The sequence below is a fragment of the Cicer arietinum genome, chromosome 7 (assembly GCF_000331145.2).
Source record: "Cicer arietinum cultivar CDC Frontier isolate Library 1 chromosome 7, Cicar.CDCFrontier_v2.0, whole genome shotgun sequence".
NCBI classification, from domain to species: domain Eukaryota; kingdom Viridiplantae; phylum Streptophyta; class Magnoliopsida; order Fabales; family Fabaceae; genus Cicer; species Cicer arietinum.
In genome coordinates this window covers 13792675-13818397 of record NC_021166.2, presented here as the reverse complement: position 1 = coordinate 13818397, position 25723 = coordinate 13792675, and the positions used below count along the sequence as shown (strand labels likewise).

The 25723-nt window shown below is 26.8% G+C and overlaps 3 protein-coding genes across 3 annotated transcripts; 1 reads left to right on the top strand and 2 right to left on the bottom strand.

The window, feature by feature from the left end:
• Nucleotides 1-6412: 6412 nt before the first annotated feature.
• LOC101505715 (uncharacterized membrane protein At3g27390) lies at nt 6413-11011 on the bottom strand. Its single transcript, XM_004509092.4, has 9 exons — nt 10638-11011; nt 10377-10485; nt 9970-10165; nt 9706-9845; nt 8857-9145; nt 8510-8616; nt 8256-8427; nt 7152-7600; nt 6413-6783 (listed from the first exon to the last, which is right to left on the bottom strand). Exons 1-9 carry the CDS (start codon nt 10726-10728, stop codon nt 6543-6545), a joined length of 1794 nt encoding a protein of 597 aa, XP_004509149.1. The 5' UTR covers nt 10729-11011; the 3' UTR covers nt 6413-6542.
• A 6914-nt stretch (nt 11012-17925) lies between these two features.
• LOC101505174 (B3 domain-containing protein Os01g0234100-like) lies at nt 17926-21116 on the top strand. The gene is made up of 7 exons (XM_004509090.4): nt 17926-18357; nt 18598-18657; nt 18998-19035; nt 19135-19291; nt 19447-19653; nt 19867-19954; nt 20093-21116. The coding sequence occupies exons 1-7, from the start codon at nt 18217-18219 to the stop codon at nt 20839-20841; spliced, it is 1440 nt and encodes a 479-aa protein (XP_004509147.1). The 5' UTR covers nt 17926-18216; the 3' UTR covers nt 20842-21116.
• A 2451-nt stretch (nt 21117-23567) lies between these two features.
• Nucleotides 23568-24648, bottom strand: LOC101504862 (uncharacterized). Its single transcript, XM_004509089.4, has 2 exons — nt 24003-24648; nt 23568-23859 (listed from the first exon to the last, which is right to left on the bottom strand). Exons 1-2 carry the CDS (start codon nt 24534-24536, stop codon nt 23794-23796), a joined length of 600 nt encoding a protein of 199 aa, XP_004509146.1. The 5' UTR covers nt 24537-24648; the 3' UTR covers nt 23568-23793.
• Between the last annotated feature and the right edge of the window lie 1075 nt (nt 24649-25723).

Below are 25723 nucleotides of genomic sequence, written 5' to 3'. Positions count from 1 at the left end.
GTATCCTCCGTTATTTTTAAAATATCATACAACAACGCTTGTATTTAATAAACACTAAAAAAGACGTGCTATAAAATGTCATTTTTGGCGTAGTGTTCGAAATTACATTGATATCAATCCAACATTTCAACAACAAAACTAATATCCGATCGAGCACATGCTTGAGCATACATCAAGCTCCCAACCACTTATGCATATATAATAAACTTCATTTCCTTTCGTTCCAAATCATTTCTGGGATATTGCATACGACCAAATTTGTTCCCTTTTTAATGGGAATTATCTATGCGGATCATTTTTCTATCATGAATCTCTCTAATACTTTACCGATTAGCTTTTCTGAGACAATCTTTACTGTTCTTGTGATCTATTACATAATATTTATATTTCTATCACATAAGATGTCTCATGTGTATCATTTGTTTCAAACTTGTTAGAGAGAAACTTCTCAGCATCATGAAACAAAGCAACATCATAATTAGTAGCAAGCAAAATATCATCAACATATAAGATCATGATTATGTATTTGCTCCCAGTGACCTTCATATTGATACATCTATCAACAATATTCTCTATAAAACCATACGACAATATGGTATTGTTAAACTTATGATACCATTGTCTGGGAGCCTACTTTAGTCTATATATTGACTTCTTTAAGTTACACGCTACACTTTAACCAAAATTAACATCATAATTGAAAGAATATAAACCATCAATTAAAATACTAGATCTATAATAGTACATATCCTTAATGGTGATGGGCTTCTCATCCATTACTAATGTCAAGTCTAAATTCATTACACCAAATAAAAACTAGACCTCTTCGTACCCATCAACATAATTTCGTCCATTGAATTTAATCATTCAAATGACCAATGCAAATAAATTACTTTCAACTGCAAACATTCGTAGCAATCCCACACATTAATTCTTTGAATAAATTTTATGGATTCAAACTAATCAACTTTAATTATGTATCTAAGTTCACCTTTGGTAAACATAAAAACATAATCAAAACCATAATGATGCTAAATACACATACTTTAATGGATAAACAATGATACACGAAATAACATACATGTCTATCTTTGGATATACAAGCAACATAGTATGTCAACAAATACTTTATTTTTTTATGATCTATATATGTCTTACAATAATAAATCTCAATGAATCCAAATATGTTATTTACATAACATCTCAATTTACAATACAATCATATAATTTGAAATAAAAACTTTAATGAATTTGACCACCTTGATGAATAACAAACTCTACGTTAATAATTAAAACTAGTAGCAATCATAGTCCAATTGTATATTTTGGAACTATATAATCATTAATAGATTTGACCATTTTAGTGATTAACAAATCCAAAAATATTTAATAAATAATTCTAAATTTTATTTTAACATATGTAACAATCATGAGTATGTTCCTTAATATGATCACTTTCTGTTTTGTTAAATCAAACATTGCAATGCAATTAAACAATTATACATGTGTGTGAATACCAAACATACGAACATGAATTACACTAATTGCTTTTGATAACTCAAAACTCAAAAGCATGGAATGTCATGGCTTCATATTAAAAAGAAATAACTTTATGTGATGCTTTCTAATATACACAAACAAGCATTGCATATATAGAACAAATTTTGAAATTTTCAAACTTTTTTGGGGTGCAATTATCCAAAAGTCAACAAAAACAATTGGGTCAAAACTTTACATGATATAATGTTGTTCGAGTTCCATAATGTTCAGATAAATGGAATTTAAGGAGAATTATAACATCAGTAACCATCTTTTAATATTAACGGTTAGAAAATTTCATTTCATGATTTTTAATATCATGATTCTCACTATACCATGAATTTTCTTAAAGAGAGTAGTAAAAATATATTTGAATATATGATGATATTTTTCGACATTGAGTGTTCTTGATTATTTTTTAATTGTTTTTGTCTCTCTATCTTTTATTTTTTTGTATCTTTGATGATGAAGATATTAACCATGAAAATATAAATAGAATGTTATTATATCCTTCTATTTTATGTCCTTTTATATTTACAACAACTATGAAACCGCTATTTAAAGTCAATTTATTATTAATTACATGATGCACACTGATAGATTATTAAAATAATCTAACATGTAATACTTTAAATGATTTATATTTACCTTCTTCTAAAACACCATTTATTATTTAAAATTATACTTCTTTTCTCCTTAATTATAATTAAACACCATTTGAGAAGAAAAAAATTGTCTTTATTTACAATTTTTTTAAAAATTAGTAGATATATTTATTATTTTTTTAAACATACCATTTACTAATACTACGAATTTAATCTAAAAGATAAAAAGTTAGAGTTAAATACATTACATACAAAATATGTTTTATGAGTATCTATACAGAAAATTAGTATTTTAAAAGGAAATGACTACTTATAATTAAGGACTAAGATAATTTTACGCACAATTTTTAAAAGAAATATATTAAATGCACAAATTTTTATGATACAATTGTTTATATTGACTAGAATTTCTTATATATTAAAGTAGTTAATGAGTAGTTAGTGTTAACAATGAAAAGAGGAAGAAGAGAAACAACCACTCTAGGGTTGCATAATATAGAATGAACCAAACTTCAGTTAATAGGGTTACAATGAGTATATATATATATATATATAAAAAAGAACAAAAATGTCTAAAATACTCTTACTACTAATACATAATAATATTATCTAACATCTCCCTTCAAACTCATGATGCATTAACATGGAGCATCAAGAGTTTGTCAACTAAAGAAAAAAAACGTTTAATGGAATGCATCTTTGTGAACAAATCTGCAATCTGTAAAGAAAAAGAGACAAACAGTAGAGTAATGGTTCCATGCTGAAGATAATAACGAGTTTTGATCTTGTATACCTAACGAGACCCAATAGCACATTTTCCAGTAGGAAGAGGTACAAATTCCCAAGTATTGGTTTTGGGCAATGTAGATAGTTCTTCTGCCATAGTCTGCTGCCAAAGAGGATCAAGAACAACCTCTTTATTGGAAGAGGGCTTAGACAAAGTTGACGAGAGGGGTAACGAGGAGGATCAACAATCGCATGAGGTGGTTGGACAGCCGGGGGGACAAGAGGGATGTCACCAAAGAAGAAACAACAATCAAAGAGAAGAACCAACAAAGAGAGAAGCAATGAAAGAAGAAGCAGAAGCCAAATAGAGGATTATTAGCTATACCAAACAATCACAATAAAGAGAGAAACCAAACCAACAAGAAATCATATCAAATAGTCACAATTAAGAGAAGAACCAAGCCAACAAAAAATCAAACCGAAAAAGAAGCGATCAAAAAAAGAAGCAACAACCATATCAAAATCAACAGATAGGAACAACCAAAGAAGTAGTACCACGAAACCAAATCAAAACAAACCAAACCAAAAAGAACCAAACAAAACTAAATCATATCAAACCAAACTAAACTACACCAAACTAAACAAAGAGATAAGCAACCAAATAGATGAACCACATGAGAGAAGAGCAAACAAATAGAACAATCAATATGGAGAGAAGCAACAAAGAAAATCACTAGAGAGATGAGCAATCAAACAGAAGAAGCAACAGAGAGAGTGACAACACAGAAGAAAACAACCAAAGAGATAGAAGAGACAACACAGGAGAAAGCAACCAAAGAGATAGAAGAGACGAACAATTAAATTACCAACCAAATTAGCAAAGAACCACAACAATTGAAAACTTGTGAACTAAACCAAAATCAACTCCTTAAGACTGATCATAACAAACAAGCAGTTTTTTTTGAAGTTGTTCTGCAATATCAGATATTTGGGAAGCAGTCTCAGATGAGTATACAGAACTAGAACTAGAGTCAATGGTAGAAGGAGGAGAAGCAACAACATTGGACGATGGTCCCCTAAAATTCTTCTCATGTGCTCTCCCTAATTCCGGATAATGTGTTTTCCAATGTGCTTGAAGAGAATTATCCTTAGCACCAGCCATAACAAATAATGACAGGAAAATACGAAAAACACAATAATTGAGACAAAATAAATTAGGGATAATCTGGTGTTGTGCGAGCCCGATTTCTCCCCCCTACAGACGTCGTTTCGCCGATCCGACCGTTGAAGACGAAGACCTGAAGGTTGAGAACCTGCTGTCTAAAAATCAGCCCGATCCAACGGTTAACGAATGCGCAATCGATGTTTTTGTGAGACTGATTTAACAAAATCGGGAACATGGTTACTCTTCTCTTTTCTCTTTTGGTGGTTGTCTTTCCTATCAAAATAATCTTTCTCTTCTTTATAGTAGATCCCAAAATCAACCCGAGCTCTTTGATACCATATTAACAATGAAAAGAGGAAGAAGAGAAAAAACCACTCTAGGGTTTCATAACATAGAATGAACCAAACTTCAGTTAATAGGGTTACAATGAGTATGTATATATATATATTATATAAAAGAACAGAAATGTCTAAAATACCCTTACTACTAATATATAATAATATTATCTAACAGTTAGATAGACTGAGATTTAGCAGATAAGATTTATTAGTGGGAAAAATTAATAAATGTTCAATAATAGATTTTAAAAAATATATATTTTAAAATAATAAATATTATGTAACAATCAAATTTTATAAACTTGATATATATGAGGCTAAGAAAGTATTTTGGTGTATTTAGTTTTGAGTTGGATACCCCTTGTTTCTTATCAGAAATTTACTAATCACCCTCTTATTTTTACATCTTTTTAAAGCATATGAAAAGAATATTTTATGTTATTTTTATTGTCAATTATACAATATTTTAATATTTTTAAAGATTTTAAGAAAATTAAATCTTGAAAATTTTGTGTATATTCAAATTTTCGATTATTTTTTAATTTCTGAAAAAATTGTATTGTGGAAGTTTCACATTCATCTAAAGTTTCAAAAAAATTTAAAACTTTTGAAAAATTTTCATTTCAAAAGTTTCAATACTTTTTTAAATTTTTAAGAAAATTGCATTTCAGAAGTTTCACATCCATCCATATTTTTAAAATTTTTTAAAACTTTTGAAAAAATTACATTTTAAAAAATTTACATCATTTCATATTTTTTAAATTCTTTTAAACTTTTTAAAAATTTTGACTATTAAGTAATAAATGGTAAAATGGGTTTTCATGTACTTTAGAGATGGAAGGTAAAGATGAGATGAGAGGGTGGGTGGTAGATTTCTTGTTGCCTACTTGTGGATTTCAATGAATGAGGGTGAATTGTAAGGTAAAGAGGGATTTGGGATTATCACATGGGTTAAAAGAATTGAGCATGAGTCATTTCACTTGTATAATGTGCTATATCTATTTTTGTATTCAATGTATGATTCTTACTCACATTTGACATCATATAAATGACATTGATAGCGTAATAAATTAGTTCAAATCTAAAAAAGACTTGGGTATTAATTTTGAGGAATTTGCTCGTGAACAATATATAAGTACTTTTGTAATTGTTTTTTTTATTTATGATTTCTCTTATCTTGGTCAACTCAGGAACCAAACTCCCTTAAACTTTTATTCCATAAACAAAATAAAATAAAAAAGGTACTTTATTTGATCCTAGAAAAAAGTTGAATATTTCAAAAAGAAAAATATTGTTTTTATGTGATTGAATTTCCTACAACATTACACCAACACACCAGTTTTATAGACATTGTATAAAAAATAAAGCATTCAATTTTTTTGTTTCAACAGGCCTATACTGGTGGCAACACTATAGTTTTTTATATGTTTTTTTTATAAGAGATTGTATTGTGTGACTTTTAATTTTTATATTATTAAAATTAGTTTGTTCAATAAGTATATCATTTATGGAAAGTACCTATTAATTTAACTAATGACTAATTTCTGATGGTTAGTCACCTTTATAGGAGTCTCTCCTTTCAACTTATAGAGAAAATATAAGTTGCGAGATATCAACTTCTTAAATAAATCTGAATCAATTTAGGAAATTAGTCTCTTTAATTACTCATGGAGTATATCTAAGTTTACCGAGAACTAAATAATCAAATTTCCATAAAATGATTCGATTATCTCCAATGTTAAGAATAGAACAACGAGAAAAACATCATACTCATGCTAATTCACTTTTGCTTTCTTGCAGCAAACTAATTTTGCTAAATGATTATTTTAAATTTGATTCTTAAGAATCATTCCTTTAATTTACTCACACAATTAATTCAGCTAGGGACCAAACTTGAATGGTATAATTGTCAATAATGCCACTTCCCTTACTCACTCTGTTCAAGATCATACTAGTGACAAAACATACAATTTGAACAACATATTATAGTAACTTTTGATGCCATATTGATTCTCAAAACTTAAAAAAGAAAAAAAAAGTAAAAAATAAAAGAGAATCTCTTCAATCTGTACAACACTCAGAATATGTTCTTTTACAGTAATCAATCTAAAGTAATTTACAAAGATTCATCAACAACAGCAATAGAGAAGAAAACTAGTATAGTTTATCTTAAACATTGTCATCTGATGGAACTGATACTATAGACCTACTGGATCTTCCTGAAACATCTTTCTCCAAATAATGAGTAACTAAAGCCTTTTCAGAAACATCTATATCAAGAGAACGTGTAACCAAAGCCTTTTCTGAAGCATCTTTCTCCAATGTATGAGTGACTAATGCCTTAACAACCTGTCGAAACTTCCTTCTGTATGTTGGAAGCTTTGATACACCTCTTATCATTCCAATCATCCTAACAACGTTAACATCATTGCATAAACATCAGTGAAATCATCGAATAACATGTTACCACCTAATGTGTTTGGAATAGCTAACATGTCCATATACTGTTTTTTACTTTCTTTCTATAAGTTTTTCTGAATAGCTTATGAAAACATATTACAGCGTATAAGAAAATAATTTAATCTTATTTTATTTTCGATTATAGAAAGAACTTGTATGCAACCATTTATTTGATGAACGCTTAATTAAACTATTTATCTAAACCTACCCTAAGAAGTATAGAAAAACAAAATTCCATACATAGCCATTTGATTTTGTAAAGTTACTCAATACTTTGGTCAAACATATATAACAAGTAGAGATTGATATTGTAATTACCTTCTTGAAATTCCCTCAATTTGAGCAGCTCTAAGACCATCAGGAATCACTAAACTACCATTATCCCAAGTCTCCAACCTTTGTTTATTGATTCCAAAGAGAACAACTTTTTCCAAGTATCTCACTTCACCTTCTACCAACTTAATGACCCTTATTTGTTCCTTGAGAACCATAACAGGATTGAAGAACCAATCCAACAACTTGTCCTTTGGTCTGTTGAAATGTGTTATCTCAAAATCATCAAGTAGCAATACACCACTTGAGTTAGCTTTGATGGAAAAGAGAAGAGTCTGTAGAAGTGCAAAGCAAGGCAAGCCAACACCAACTATGGCTGCTTCATTGATATTCTTTCCTCTTAACCACTCATAAAGATCAGCAGATGTGAGTACATTACCATCCAATAACTCCTTGCCTCTCATCTCACAGTACTTCATCATATTTCCCCATATCTGTCGCAATACATTTCAAGTGTTTTTAGATAGATAAATGTGTATGTTAGTAAATTAGTATATGTTAGCTTTTTGGGTTTGAACCCTGTGTAAGTACTCCTTCAAACAAATTAACCGCAAAACATCAGCTAAACAAATCAGAAAGATGTTTAAAGCTAAACTAACTTAATGACTGAATCATTAATTTAATTCCTGAAAACGAAAGATCTTCGTGTAATTTGGTGTTTGAAATTCACGAAATTTCAAAATTAAAAATTCTAAATCACATTAGTTCTTCTGAGTTAATCAATTTAGTCTCTGCATTGTATCAAAGGAAATAATATGATCGAGAAGTTTTAGACTTGGGGATCATTTTTGAATTTCTTCAATTTTAAAATTCAAATTTTCTAATCACTAAAATTCAAAAGACTGAGTGCATATTTTGATTGGCGGTAGGTTTGGTAAGTAACTTTTTGATTTTGGTTAAATTCCAAAGTGTAGTTTTTGCCAAAATCAAAGTGGCACACCGTGATTCTGACAAACTAATTGAATTCAAAGATGCACTGATTCACTCTTAACTTAATAGAAAAGGAAATACTTAGACACTTGGTGCTTTAAAGTAAAGGAAGAAATCCTAAATACTTGATCAACCAACATAAGATGAAAAACAGCATACCTGCACCATTTTCACTTCATGAATGGTCTCTCTAACTGATCTTGAAGGAGCTAAATTTGGCATAAACATTGCAGGTGGTTCCATGGTAGTATGTGATCTGCTTCCTCCCACGCTATTTCCTCGAGTTGAAAACTCTGATGATTGAGAAACCATTTTCTTTCGATATTGGGGCCTGGCTGCAAGAAAATTGATGTGCTGATGTTAACAGAACAAAATGGCATATAGGGTAAGAAAATAATTGAGAAAAAGTTTACTTTGGAAAGAATGTCCCCTCTCTAAGATAGAGCCAATCATTTGTATATTCATCAAACTCAGCAACCATTGCCATTATATAAGCTAATCCTCTCCGGAAAGATCTTTCCTACACTCACACGAAGATCAAAAGGGGAGATAATTAAGACTTAGCAATTGTGTAGCGCCGACACTTCTCATTAAACGTGTGGTGTTTGACATGTCGTCAATTCTGACACCAACACGACACTAAAACATGTTGCATTTAATTATTCTATTTTCTCAAATTATATCATTGTCAACATGTCAACGTCGGGTATCCGTGTCTGTGTTTCCAATTCAAACAAAAAGAGTGATCAAACAAACAAACCTGATATACTATAATAGAGGCATATAGTCCAACAAAAATGCTAGAGAAAATAGCCAACAAAATGCTGGCAGTGACAACAAGAGGCCACACAAATATTGTTAAACCAGCAATAGGGACACAAACTGTTTCATGGAATGGACCTTCTCTGCCAATTAAATCATGCAAAAGTCTGTACCAACCCTTGAACAATAGGTAGGGACTTTTTACTATAGCAATTGCAGTGAAAAGAGGAACCTCAACAATTAGTCCCATTATTCCTACAATGATACATGCTGGAACATGAATTAACCTGCAAAATTAGTTTCAAGTGTCAGAGTTGAGGAACAAACGGCAACAAGGGCCACTCATATTTTGCAAATAAAATTTTGTAACTCAAAACATATAATCAAATCAATATGGTTCCTACCAATAACAATTAACAAAGAAATAAAAAAAAATGTTCATTCATGTCTTCCAAACTACCTGAATTGGATAAACAACTTAATATAGCATAAACTTATCTTATAAGGGTATGTTATGTCTTCCAAACTTTATTTAAAACAAAAAGTAAAATAAAGTCAAACTATATTCATATAAACTATGAGTTTTTTCATAAGCTATCTTAGAGAGATTATGAAAATAAGCTGAAAACAATTTATAGACATGTCATAAGCTATTTCCGATCCATAAGCTTTCCTAAACAGTGTCAAAGTGCTTATATCAATATATAAGCTCAAATAAGTTAATCTAAACAGGTCTCAAGATGGTAATTTGAGCTCAAAGAGAAATGCTATCTTCACTAGAGTTAAAAAGAAATGAAACTCATGTGACATAAATAAATAAATACACTAATGACTTCATGATGATTACCTTAGTCTCTGACACTGATCTGAAGCAGGTAATTGTGATTCACGTAGTTCCTTCAAGTAACTTGGATATGAATGGTAACACATATCAGCAAAATCCCTAACCACAGTACAACTACCTTTAATAGTTCCCAAGGTTCCATCCTGATTTAAATGAGAGTAAATTTATTAAAGTAAACTACTCATTTTTAATTACTACAAACAATCAATGTGCTAATAATGAATCAAACAGTGGAAATTAACATCTTAATTGATCTTAGAATCTCACCACAATACAGTGCAAGAATTTCTTCGACTCATTGTCATATCTAAAGGCCTCAAAAGTTGAAACCCAAGGTGTAAAAAAGCCATACCCAACAGCAACAAGAACACTACCAGCTATGCCTAAACCCAACCATAAGCCAAATAAAGCAGGCAAAGCAATCAAAATAGCAACTTTCAAAGCTGCATCAAATATTTGAATCCTGCAAAACACAAAAAAACCATTCAAGCGAAATAAGTTTCTGAAATGTATACCTGGGTTGTAGGCTATAGCGGCGCTATAGTGTCATAGTACAAAATATTGTCAAATAACAGTTACAACATGCATTAGCACCGTAGAAGTAATCACTATTTTTCGTGATATGCTATGCTATCAACTATCCAAACACACAAAAAGTATAGAAAGTTTGTTACTTGAAAAGGGTGTAAACAGTCCAAGCCACGTGTGCAGGAAACAGACCCAAAATCACCCCAACGTTGCCTATAATCAGTATAAGAGCAGCAATAGGACCCACAATCAAACCTGTAAAATTTCAAGAAAATATCAACAACCCTTTATCTAAAATTCACTTTAAATTGAGAAATTCAAAAGAAAGTAAATAAAAATGAAATCTTTACTAGACAAGATTATTAATATGAAACATAAAGTATGAAAAAGGGTAAAAAAGAGAGAACCTTTGATGGCACCGAGGAAGAAAGCAGAGAAGAATGAAAAGACAACATAAGAAGCCTTAATCCAACCTTGTATAGAATTAGGAAATTCCATAATAATAAAGGATCAGAGTAAGTGGATAAGGATCATGAAGACGTTAACAGCATAGAGAAATTGTGTGTTGTAACTGAAATTTGAATGAAGAAACTGTGAATTGAAATGAAGAAAATGGATTGAGCAATTGGTAAGTCAAAGGAAAAAAGGGTAATCAATACTATAAAGTCAAAAATAAATAGCAAAAGAGATATTTGACGTGCGGCGCAAGAAGATGACAGAGTGTATAAGGAAACGAAAAAAGAGAAACAAAACTCAAATCATTCACAGGATTTTGGTGACAGCATTGAAAAAACAGAGGCTGCTAAAATAAATAATATAATATAATAAGTATTATTGTGCACAAAATCACCAATTACAAAGGACAAAAAAAAAATTGATAGAGTTGTTTCTTGTTTCATTTATTTATGCCCTCTGACTCACTCTCAACATTCATCTACCTATTTAGTTTGACTGGAATTAGTTTGACTGGAAATCAAATTTTGTCAACAATATCTGGAATACAAGTCTAGTAATGAGAAAAATATTGTTTTAACATAATTTAAAATATAGGTTGGTCTAATAAAAAGACAGTTTTTTTGTTCAACATGTTGTGAGTTGGAGTATTGAGTCTATTGTAATTGGAATGAGATATATATAAATCTATTTGTAAATGTTCACTAAAGTTAAGTATTTTTTATCTTTCCTCTTTAGTGATTTAGTGGATCGCCAAATGAACCGTAGGACATTTTACTAGAGTATATTCAAAAATTTAGAAATATTCATGACTTTAATTTTTACATCCGTTGTGAAATTGTTATGAAAATAATCAAAAATATAACAAAATATAATACAATTGAGAAGTGAGAAAGAGAAAATGAGAGGATAAGAGAGTATTGTTTCATGTTAACTCTTCAAGGTGTGTCTTTTACCACATAAATCCTATATAGAATATAATTCTTATAATTTACAAAAACATAAATGGCCTAACATAATGATCCATAAATCCATTTAATCTTGAAAGTTAAGGACAACTTATGGAACGTAGAAAGCAAAGGGGCAACGCACATAATCATAATATTCATAACATATTTTTGATTAAAATATATTTTGTGTGTTTAACTAAATTAATAATATATTATTCGTTTAGCCAAACACAAGTGTAAAAATTAAAGGGCAACGATGTATACATTTTGAGACATAAATGATTTATTTAGAGAAGAAATAAATACTTTAAAGAGCAATTAAAAAATAAGTTATTTTTTACAATTTAAATATGTGTGTAATGTATATGGAATATTTGACATGCAAACAAACTTACCTTAGTAATCAGGTCATTATAATTTGGCTTAAATATGTAATTAATTTCTTTAAAGTATAAGAAGTTTAATTATAATTAGTGTATTATACTTATTATTATTTATAATAAATTATAATTAGTGTATTATACTTATTATTATTTTTATTTAAAATATATAAAAGATATTAATTTTGATTAACTGATTAACAATAAATGACTCATTCTCAAATAAACAACTTTAAAATATTATAATAAAAAAAACTATTAATTATTAATATCATCAACATAAAAATAAAAATGATTTTAATACAATAACTATAAATTTTGACATTCTAATATTTTCATTTTCTTTTTTTAAAAATTGAATCGCAAAAAAATAATATTAAAACATACAATTTATATATGAAATATTTGTCTTTAATAAATTAATTATACTTAATTCATGTTTTTTAAATAAAAATGATAATAATGTATTATGAAAACTATATCCAAACAAATGTTAGGACAAATATTTTTTATTAATAGATAAAATAATATATTTTGTTCCACGTAAAAAAGGCAAGTATTTTTATATCAACAACAATAACAAGTAAGTAATTATAAAAATAATAAAACAAAACAACTACAAAAGTAAGCACGTCACGTCATACAAAGGCAGGGTCTAGAAGGTCAAAGAGAATTATTGTTTTAGGGAAAGTCAAAGAGAATTAGTACCATACTAATTAGTAATTTGAAAATGCCTCGTTTGAAACTAAGTACTAGCTGGCTAGAGTTCTATGATTCCCCTTTCAAAATTAATGTATTACTCGATTTTTGAATTAAAGTGTGTTAAAAATATGGTAATTAAAAAAAGAATTATATATTATTAAATTATTAATTTTAATCATTGATAAATTTTTTATTATTATTAATATAAAATATAATAATATTTTTTAAGTTGCGTATTTAATAATTATTGAAAAATAATATAGAAAAAAATTATTAAAATTATATTGAAATTTGATTGTTAAATTTATTTTAAGATAATTTTTTTTAAATAACATTCATTTGTGAGGTGGAAGGAGTAATTAATATAAATCTATCGATATGGAATATTTTTAATCTACAGTAATTCAAAATTATTTTTAAACAAAATAAATAAATTGAAAAAGTTAAAAGTTATTTACATTTTCTTTAACGAAATAATTTTATAAATAACGAAATAATTTAATGAATGTAATTGATCTCTAATGTAATAACTATTTGCATTAACGTAATATATATATATTAAATTTTTTTATCAATATATTTCAATATTTTTAATTAATATAAGTCTTTATCATTTTTATATCTCAAATAAAAATAATGTTTAAATGCATTTTTGATTCTTTTATTTTATCAAAAATAAATTTTTAATCCTGTATTTTTAAAACCAATTTTTTTATCAATCTATTGACAAATTCTTGTAATTTTTTTTATCTCTACCACTTTTTATTATATATCACTTTTATTAATGAAGTAACACTTATATTTATATTTTAATATATAAATAAAATAATTTTCATATTATTATTGTCATAATTACTTTTATTATTTATTTTATTTATACATTAAATATAAAATTTATTTTGTTTATATATTAAAATATCAAATCTAAAATAAATAAAAATTTAAATAATTTATATAAATATTTTAAAATTTAAAATACTGTTGGATAAAATAAATAATTTTGAATATTTCATTTTAATATTAAAAATAAAATCATTTAAATATTTAAAAATGTAATAAATTGTTAAAAAAACTTAATTTTTATTTTAATATTTAGATAAAATAAAATAAATTGATATTTAATATTTAATATATAAATAAAATGTATTACAATAATAATAACATGAAAAATATTTATGCAACACACAAATATCTTATATGTGTCACATCATTAATAAAAGTGTTACATCATAAAAAAAAAAAATAAAGACAAAAAAATCCAAAAAATTAATTAACAGAAAGATAAGAGTAATTTAAAAAAAAAACTAAAAATTTATTAACCAAAATTACATTTAAACTTTAAAAATAATAAAATCCACCTTTGAACCAGAACCATCATAATTGCTCCCTGAAAATGAATATCGTTCAATCTTGGTGGCATAGGTTTGTTTCACAACTATTATTAATATGTCTTGCATTTGTGGTGATGAATTATTGTGGGCAAGACCTATTAAAAGATGAAAGCGAGAGAGCATATTAGAGAGTGTGTACAAACAAGAACTATCTTCTCTGGCGTGTACGAGTAAACAAATAAGTCTAAAATGGATGGACAATTGTCATAATCTTATTAGTATCATTTATTTATATAAACCCTTCTAGATTCCACATACCAATTAGGCAAATTGACTTGCACCTTCAAGTTTGAGATGTGTTTCGGGGTGGTTGGGTTGAACCAAGCACATGCTATCTTTTACTCTTTTTACTCTCTTCATCCTTCATCCTAGGATAGCTTTCGGATTTACAAAAATAATTTATCTTTAAAAAATCGTTATTTTTAATTTAATCATTTATTTAATATTATATATAATACAATCAATTTATTATATTTTTATTTTGTATTTATGATAATTAAAATGCATTAATAATTAATAATAATAATTTGATAATATTACTATTTTTTCTTTCATTTATTAATTAGTTAATGTGAAATGGACAATTGTAATAGTTTTTTTTAAAATGTATAATTTACACACTCAACATATAATATTTAATATGTCAAATTTATATATAAATGTATTTAACAATAATTTCCATCTTCCAAAATTAGTAGTACTCCGTCCGACTTTATTTATAAACAATTTTCTGAATTAATTCGTACATTTAATAAAATGAGTTGGTGTGACCAAAATAACTTTCTATTGATTACTTTTATTTCTTTTTGTTTTACTTTTTTTTTATTAGATCGAAAATTTATATTACATCATGCATGTAAAATTTTATATAAATTTAAAATTATTTAATATATTGTTGATATATATCAAAATGAACATCTTATGTATTTTATTGAATATTGTTAATCATCATAAATTTTAATATTATATCAAATAATTTTATATTTATGTAAGAAATGATCGACATATATTTAAATGACATATATTTAAATCGAGAGAATTCACACTCATAATAATTGTTTCTTGGAAGAAAAAAAAAACTAAGTTGAATAATTATGAGAGTATTAAATATTAGTTATATTTGGATTATGGGGTATTTTTCAAACAAATGTATTAAATAGAATTTAATTTGCTGACTTTAATTTTAGGCTTAAACGCATATTTTTTCTTTCTATTTTGCCCAAAATAAAATTTTAATCATTTTATTTTTAAAACTGATTTTTTAATCTTATTAATTAATTTTTGGAATTTTTTTTGTTCTGATCTTTTTAATGTAGCATTTAGATGTCATTGGCATGTTTGATTAAATATTTTTCATTTCACTATGGTTGTAATTTATTTTATTTATATATTTAAATATTTAAAATTTACTTTCTTTATTTACTTTTTTTTATTTTTAATTTATTTATATAATTTTTTAAATATTTTAATTATATAATATTTATATATTAAAATATTAAAAAAAACTATTTTATTTTATTTTATTTATATATTAAAATATTTAAAATTTATTTATTTTATCCAACAATACTTTTAAATTTTAAAAATCTATATAAAATGATTTCAAAATTTATTTATTGTATTATATTTTAATATATAAATAATACATTTAATTACAATAATAATAACATAAAAATTATTTTATTTAAATCACAAATGATATCTAAGTATCATGTTATTAATTAAGGTAGCACATGATAAAAATAGTGGGGCAAAAGAAAACCTCATAATTAGTTAATAAAGAGACCAAAAAATATGTTTTAAAAATTGAGAAACTAAAAATTAATTTTTGACAAAATAAAGGGACTAAAAATGCATTTAAGATATTAATATTTGAACAATAGCATATTTATCTTGTATGTGGTATTTACAGTAAATTATAATTAATATATTTATAAAATAAGCAAAAAAGAATACTGATAATTAAATATACATTCCAAACAAAATTTTCTTATTTTATGCATGTAATAATAATTTTTTTTGTGTATGATTAGTTTAGTAATCATAATTAGTATATTAAATTTTTTTCTTACGCTTTAAAGCCATGTTTCATCGAAATATTTAGAAATTTGCTGTAAAATATTATCAAGGTATATAAGTGGAATTATTGAAATGTAATTTCTTCATTTACACAATTTTATGTAAAATATTCATACATATTTGTAAAATTTTATATGAATAAATATACATGTATTTTAGTGCATAAAAAATCAAATTTATTTAGTATCTAAAGTCCTCTAAATTTCATTTAATATCATATAGTAAGATATAATACAACTATATTTTACTACCATGTTTAGTGCATCGTTATTTTTAGCTAACAAAATATTATTAGTTTTAGCAAAATGTTTAATTAGAAAAAAATAAATGTGATTGATGTAAAAAGATGAGGTTGAATACAATTTTTGTGTAGTACATATTGCAATAATTATTTTTTTATGTATCTTGTCCAAATTCTAAAAAAAAAATTCATTTAATGTATCAATAACAAATTTATCTTATGTTAAATTTATATTATAAATTATAATTAATGTAACATAATTTATTCACAATTTTATCTAAATGATAGTTATTAGCGAACAACAAATATTTTGTATATCACATTTCGTTATTGATGAATTTGATAGATTTATGTTAATTTTTTTAATTTAGAGATTTTTATTTTTTTTAGATTTTAGGAACAAGATGTTGAAGATGATGTAGGGATGAAGATCTTCATATTTTATGGGTTTTTTAATTTTAGTTAAAATAAATAAATTTTATTAATAATAATGTTGATGTGGTTTGCCATTTCAGTAATTTTTAATTAATAAAAAAAGTTTAAGGACGTTTTAAAAGACAAAGAACCAATTTGAGAATAAATAAATAAATCATGACATTGTTACAATTAAATAAAATAAATTACTATAAATATAACTTTACTTTTATTTTAATAAGATTTTTGTTGCAAAATATAATAACTTTTACATTGAAAAAGATTTTGTATAATAATTAATGATAAATATAAGAATATTTTAGTATACATCAAATAAATAAATGATTTCTTTAAAACTCTTACTATCTTTCTTTTTAAATATAAGATTCATCATACTACATTATTAGAATTAAAAAAATATAGTATTAATATTAAATTTGGGACAAATAATATTATTTTATAAATTTACTTTTTAAGAAAAATATTTAGTATATGTTTCGATCAAAAGTATTTGTTATTGGAAATAATTTTTGCTTTTGAAAATTAGAAAATGGTCTTATAAAAATAGACAATGAACTTTTTCAAGAAAGTTGTTTATTTAGAAACTAAGATAGTAGTTAGTAAATTTATTTTGATAGAATTTAAATTCTTACGCCAATATTAAGTAAAAAAAATGACACTTCGACGTCTATATGCAAAAATAATTTTTTCTATTCAAAACCATTATTATATTGTATATTAAAAAAATAATCATTAGATATTAACTCAACATAAATATGTTCAATCTCCTATATCGAATTTGAAATTAAAATCTTTTAGTTATATATAAATTTATAATGAAATTTGCCATCATTTTTACCAATAAAATATATATCAAAAGAATAGTATAAAAAAAGGAGTATTTACAATTTTATCTAACGTATCATAAGCTTTTTTTACTATCACAATTTTTTTTGTTTTGAGTTTTGACGGCGGAATATATTTAAAATCTTACATATCTTAGAAGTGGGTCCCATGTCCTATGTTTGTGTCCATTTGGGGTCTACCACATATTTCGCATGTAGTTGTTTCATAAAATCTATCTTCACTTGTTTGTACCACGTAATAATCCTAATTCCATCACTAACAGAAAGACACAACACCAAAGCTGGAGAATCTCAAACACAAATTCTTGTTTTTATCTCCCACATGACAGATCCAATTAACCATGCATCCATCATGTAAACCATTTCTCTTTTTATCAAAAACCAACACCACCACCCCACAATTCAAATATTCTCTAATGCTTGCCTAGGAAGAATTGTGTTTGTGTTTGTGGTTGTGGACAATGCAAGACAATTGTTAAGGAAAATTAAAAACTCATCTTTATATTGTTAATGTCGAAAATGGTGGCGGTCGATGAAAAGAAGAGAGATGGAATGGTTCAACAAAATGATCAAGTGACTTTGGCATTTCATGGGGGAGATGTGTATGATGGAGTTCCTCTTGCACATTGCTCTAAAAAGTCTCCTTTGGATGTTGTTTTCTATCTTTTTCTATTTACATATATACCCTTATGTTTCACAAAATGTGTATGCCAAAGGTTTTTTTTTTTTTTTGATATTGTGTTTTATGCATAATGAAGGCAATGTGTTTGATGAATATCTTAAACTTTTATTAATTTATGATTCTGGCCTGAGATTCACATAGGTTTGGTTTATTTTTGGATTTTGAGTTTATAATAATGAGTTGTAGCTATGTTGCAATATTATTTGCAGGATAAACAGAACAAGGTAGTGGATAATAAATGCAAGCTCTTGAAAAATCCAACAAAACAAGTAAGATTTTGAAGGGATTTTTTATGCATTCTTGATGTTTGTTTTTATGTTGAGCTTGTAGGATTTTCCTTCTATAAGATTTGTCTTGACATTTTAGGAAATAATATTATAAGATGATAGCATAGTGAGATATGATTGTCTAGCTGTCTAATTTTTTTCTTTTCTAAACTATCTAATATCTATGCTCAACCTTGGTTTTGATGTCACATTAGTTACTCTTTCATCTTGTATGGTTGAGGTTCATTGTTTTTTTAGTTACTACCTTATATTACTTTACATGAATGAGTCTATGAATTGAATGTCAAATTCTAAGTGACTCTAACAAATACCTTTTCAACAGGCAACACCAGATGAGTCACAATCACAAAAGTTTGCAAGGTTTGTAAAGCATCAAGTGTCATTAGTTAAATAATCCTTCCTCTTTTTAAAGTAAGTCATCAATTATGGTAAATTTGGGACAACTGTATTTGATTGCAGCTCAATGAAAGTGACAACAGACGGAACATTTTCTCGTGGCGAGGCCATATCATCTGCTGTGATTCAAGCGGAAGGTCTCCGATCACATTTGGGATCGGAATTCCCTAGTTTTGTGAAGTCCTTGGTTAGATCACATGTAGCTAGTTGTTTCTGGATGGTAAGCACTTTGACAAAACAGTAGTTAATGTAACATTGAAATTTGAAGACGATAGATAAATACAAATATTTTTTTCTTAAAATACCGACAATTAAAAAGAAAAAAGAGAGACTAGGATTAAAGTAACATATCTTCTGAATGATTTCTATTTATAGGGGCTTCCTGTGGCGTATTGTAAAAGGAACTTACCGGATAAGGATACAACTATAACTTTAGAAGATGAATCTGGTAGAGAATACAAAACTAAATACATTGCTTGTAAGACAGGATTGAGTGCTGGTTGGAGACAGTTTTCTGCTGTCCATAAATTGCTTGAGGGTGATGTTGTGGTGTTCCAATTAGTTGAACCTACCAAATTTAAGGTAATGGTTTGGACTTTTTTCTTACTTTCTTTTAGTTTAATTGTTCTTTTATTAGTCTTAATGATAGTTCTGCATTTCAATGAAAATATGAGATTATGTTACAAAATAAGACAACAATAACATGTGTATCAATGATACTAACATTTTTGTAGCATCATTACTATCATGCCTTAATTATTACTATCATCACTTATAGTTGTGCTTGATTTTCAGGTTTATATTATAAGAGCAAGTAATAATTTAAAGGAACTAGAAGGGATCATTTTGAATCCAGACAGTTGCACAAAACAAAAAGTGGGAGGCAAGACTTGTTTCTCTAAGCTTTTTACTTTGTTGTATTGTTATTTGTCATGAAATAGTAAAGGATTTATACACTCTCAGTCTTAGTATAGTAATTAATATACTATTTAATCTTTATCTTATTGCTTCATGTTTTCAGGCAGAAATAACATAGATTCTGATGCTGTAGCATGTAATAGTCCCAAAAGAAAAAATGGTAAACAAGTTCCACAAGACATCCAAAAGAAAAAGAGGACAACTATATCAAAAATGGAGGCTAAAGCTAAAAAGTCTATAGAAAATTCTGAAAATGATAGTGAAGATGCTTTCTCAGAAATATTTGAAGGATTTAAAATGCCTGAATTCAAAGACTTGAAAGGTTTTGAAAGTTTCAACATCATAGTTGATGGAATGCAAATTGATGACGAATTCTCTACCGAAGTTCGAAACAAGTACTACAAACTATGCTATAGTCAACAAGCTTATCTTCACGAAAATCTGATCAAAGGCTTAAACTATAAGCTTGTTTCTGGAATTATATGTGAAACTGTCCACATTGCTGATGCTATCAAAGTCAGTGTTATATCGACCCCACGTGTCGAATTTTCTAGTTGGGATAAAACTTTGCTAGCCTTTGAGCATTTGGGTATGAATGTTCAGTTTTTAAGAGTTCGGTTGCGCAGGCTTGTAAGCATTGCTTATGAAAATGTTGACGCCGAAGAGACTAGAAGATATTTGGCTTATCGAACCGAGCGCAGTCGAGCAGACGATGAAATAAACAATGTGGAAATGAAGCTTGAAGAATTGAAGGAAGCTTGTTATGGATTTAGTGCTTATCTTGAGAGTTTGAAGTTCAAAGCTGAAAACTATCAACACAAGTTTCATAAAGAAGTTGCTGCTAATTGGTGAAACTTTGTTATGTGTGGTTAAAAATAATTTGTGCATTGTGGAGAGTTAGACAGAAGAAAATGCTTCAATTAATTAAAATGTCTACATTATCTACATGTAGTAATAACTATGTGTAGTATTATGAGTGACAATTAGAATAGCCATTAATTTTTGTATGGATTGTGTTGTTGAAAAGTTCGTAAATTTGGGATTAGCTTTCTCCCAAAGGACAAATACTATATTATAACTATAATGAACATTTGGCACAAATCATAACAAGAAAGGACATTTTTCAAGTTCTTGGTATTCTGGTCATTTGAAATGAGAAATGCTCTTTTTGTACGCAAAAATAGTAGATGAATTTATAGTAGACTAAGCTAACCGATAGCAGCTTCGTATTAGTGAAAGAAATCAAACCAACTCTTATAATATTTGTCAAGATCATCATTCATAATCCAACTCTTATAATAGTTCTTGGTATGTAAGTACCTCTGTCAACACTTTTTTTTTCCATAATCCAACTCATTTAAAGTATTTTGTATAAAAAAAAAAACCGCACATGACAATTGCTTCCATTATGAATATGCCATGAGTTAGTGTTTAGCATTTTTTTTCCTTTTTTCTTTAATTGTATGCACAATTAATTCGTTTTACATTTGAGTTTAATTGTGTGAATGTAAAAAATTCGTCACCGCATCATAACTATTCATAAATATAATTTTAGAGGTCATTATAATAAAAATTAAACATCCATAATAATCTAATGATTGTCGTGACTCACAATGTAAAAACAATTTTTTTTATATATATAAAAGGAAAAATTACACTATGAAATCAAACGAAACAAACTAGAGCATCAAGCATCATCCTCTAAAATTACTTTTAAAGTTGGAAAAATAGCATTTATTGGTATCCAATCAAATAATATGAACAAGTAACCTCTCATGTCAACACATCTATTTGCTTTACAAAAAATAAATGACACACTAAGATTCTTCAATTAGTGAGGCAGAGAACAGTAATAACATCTTGAAGAAGAGATTGAATAAAGGAATTGAATGAGTATCCAACATTCACTATGTTAACAACTACTAAATAATCTATTTCAAAAATGACTTAAATCCTTTGTTATATGAATTAGATCCTTTGATTTTTTTTCTCAATTACTTATCTAAATAAATATATAAATATTTATGTATTACACATTCATAGAACATCAAATAAAATACACATAAATATTTATGTATTACACATTCATAGAACATCAAATAAAATACACATATTCACGGTCAACTTTAGATATATAATGCATATTTAGTTTTACAAAAGTTACGTAGTATTTATAAAATCATAATTCACCATAATTTTATCAAACACATGATAGAACCATTGATGAATCTTTGTTAAGACAAAAGTAGGTCACAGCCACTCCAAATTCCTCAACAATTTAAAAGAAAAAATATAATATATAAGAAAAATTACAAAAACAAGTTAATAAATAAAATACACATATCTTTTAACTTAAATTTCAATTGTGTACATTGTGAGTTGCATCTATATATATAAAAATTAAACTAATGATCTAATAAATACAAAAATTTAAATTGAAATCAATTAAGTTGATTTTAATTTTTTTCGTGTTTGAGTCCAAACCAAATAAATTCAACATCTATTTATTTGAATATAAATTTCACTTAATTTAAAACGACTATTGATATTTAAATGAAATTATTATATTTCATTTCTACATATGTAGTGTTATTTTAAAATATATATATATATATATATATATATATATATATAACAAATATCTAAGAATATCTAGATATTTCATAAAATTACCATTTCACCCACAAATTTCCACATCACTTTCCATCATATATATATATATATATTTAAGTATTTTTTTTAATAGTATAAAAATTTAGTATTTTAAAAGTGCTATCTTAAAAATTGAATAGTATACAAATGTGTTGTATTGAACTGTCAAAAATAAACAAAATCAACACATTCTCATCATTTCAATTCAAATTTTTCGTTAGAAAATTTTAAAAGTTAAAACAAACTGAGTTTCTTTTTTCTTCAATTTTTCCTAAAAAACTAATCAAAATGCTATGCCTATAGTTTCATCACTCCTTAATTTGTACAATTTCTCAATCGGATATCCCCTCCTTCTATGTTGTATTTGCAATTTTTTGTAGCTTAAATTACAAATTTATAACTTAAAATGCATATATACAATACAATATTGTATTTAATTTATATATTAAATTTTTAAACTTTGGCAACACCAAAGATTTTGGTCAGTATTTGCCACATAATCAAGTATGCGAAAAAATAAATTCAACCTTGTAAAAACTTAAAGGATGGTCATTATTTGAAAACAACGATACATGATATGATGGTTCTCAGTTTGTTCAATCCACTTGATTCTAGTTGGGCAGTAGCCAAAAGAATCCTCAAAAAAATTGTAGGCACTTAACAAAGTTTAAAGGCATTGGATCAACACATAGAGCTTTCAAAATTGAAAACAGTTTTTATATGTAAAGTAAATTATAACATAAGTTAACCATTTCCTCTGTTAGAGATCCGAAGATGACATAGGAAGAGCTAGCTCAGCCTCAGCCATCATACACTTTGATATATCCAATTATTTTAAGAAAATAATTAGTATTTTTTCTAAATATTTTTAAATAACTCAAGTAAAAAACATCTAGTTTTTTTTAAAGAGAAAAGAATAGATCTAGTTAGAAAAGATGCTTTTGTTTCAACTGCAAATATAATAATCATGTGTACAATAAACAGTCAAATCCTAATTCCTAGGAAGATCAATTGAAATCAGAGAATACTCACAAGAGAAAAAATAAAATATAACATAAATTCACCTCCTTGATTAATCCAAATCCGCTGAACTAGAAAAAAAATGCGAAAAAAAAAAAACCTTAATCCTAATTCCCACCATCATCAACAAATTCAATAACTTGCTCTATATCCAAACTCAAATTCTCTGCAATTTGACCCTCCTTCAATCAAAATCTCCTGTTTCATACCCCACAAAAAAATAAAATAAAATAATTAATAAACAAATAAATCAAGCCAAAGAAACACAATCACCAATTGATCTAAAAACTTTTTAAAAAACATTAAAATAAAAACAAATACTCCTAAATAATATATCTAACCTGTGAAGTAATGTTATTAAGCCTAGCAGTGTCATTGACCAAACCAGATCTTCTTGATTCAACACTTGTGTCAGAAAAAGTTTCATTCTTTACAACTTTCTTCGAACCAATGTGACTTTTTCTGAGACCCAAAAACCCTTTCCACCTTGTAGAAGAAGAAGAAGAAGAAGAAGACCCTTTTGGAGGCCTAAGAGAAAAAGCTTGTCTTTCACATTCTTCATCATCTACAAGTAGCTCTTCTCTTAGAGTAGTTTTCTTGTTGTTATCTTTGAATGGCAACAACCTTCCCTTGAAGAAAAGTTCATCAGCACTCATCATTGAGTAGTTTGTAACAGAGAATTCAAAGTCAGAGGAAACTGGTGCTTCTGATCTACAGCTTTTTTCTTGCTTCGAGATTTGTTGAGTGTCCACAAAATCGTTTGAGAATGAGATTCTTGGGCTCACTGGAGCACAATGATGATTATGATGATGATTGTGATTGTGATTGTGATTGTGATTGTGTTGCTCTGAGTTGTACATTTCTAAGCATGCCATGAGATTTCAGAACCACAACATGGAAGAAATTCTAAGTAAAAATAATGAACTCAACATTTCAGAGAAAAGCTTTCAAACTATAGAGACTAATAAATTCTAAATAGACCCTTTCCAAGTAGATATTTATATAAATCTTTATTATACCTCTACATTTCTAATTTCCATACACATCTTTAATATTTTACTTTCTTTTTATTTTCTCTTTTCCTATAAAATCATAAATGTATCATATTATTTCTTTTATTTCTTTTTCGTTCAGGGTTGTTTGAGTGTATACCAAATATATTTTTATTAAGTGATTATGTATAAATTTTTTTATAATAAAATATTAAATTTATTATAATATTTTTATTTTTATTATTGATTGTTTTAATAAAAAAAATTTAATCTCCTTAACTCTCTCAAACCTTCTTATGATTCTCTGATTCTTTTAAATAGTTTCGCAAGTATTTATACCAATCCTAGGAAATAAATTCAAAGAACTCAATTCAAAATATTTCCTAATTAAGCTTGTGAAGAGAGTTTAATTCAAAAGTCTAATACATTAGATGGTGAACTACATAAGTATCATAGAATTTTCTTTTCTAGTCAACATGAAATTCTTAACATTGTCACACCATAACCCATAATGAAGTTTATTCTATTAGCATGGATAGATGAGTGAAGCCATCAAAGGGGGAACAAGTCGTAATTGGGTCAACGTTACTGAAGTAAAAATCATTGTTGACGTTGACTCTTATAGCTAGTGTGGCAATATTATGAGTATCACATATAGTATAAAAGAAAGCTCACTCTTATACTTAAGTATTTTATATTTGAATGTGTTCACATGAAAGTGCATTGAACAAAAAAATCAATTTAAGTTTAAAAATTGCATTTGAAGGCAAAAACTAGAAATCAAATGGGCCCATAGACTCAATTTTAATTAAGAATGCCCAAACATATTAAGCATGTGTCTGCATTCTTGCTTCCCATTGTTGTTTGATCCTGGAAATGTGGAAGACTTAAAGCTATAAATTCAAGTTTTTGTTGATTGTGCATTCAAAAAGAATCCCAATGTGATTCCAAATGAGTGCTAAGAATGCATTTAAAAAACAAAGAAAATAGTGTTTAGTATTTTCAAAATTTTAGGTTTGTTTTCAAAATTGTAAAGAAAATGGTGAAAAAATGTTAAATTTACGTTCTCT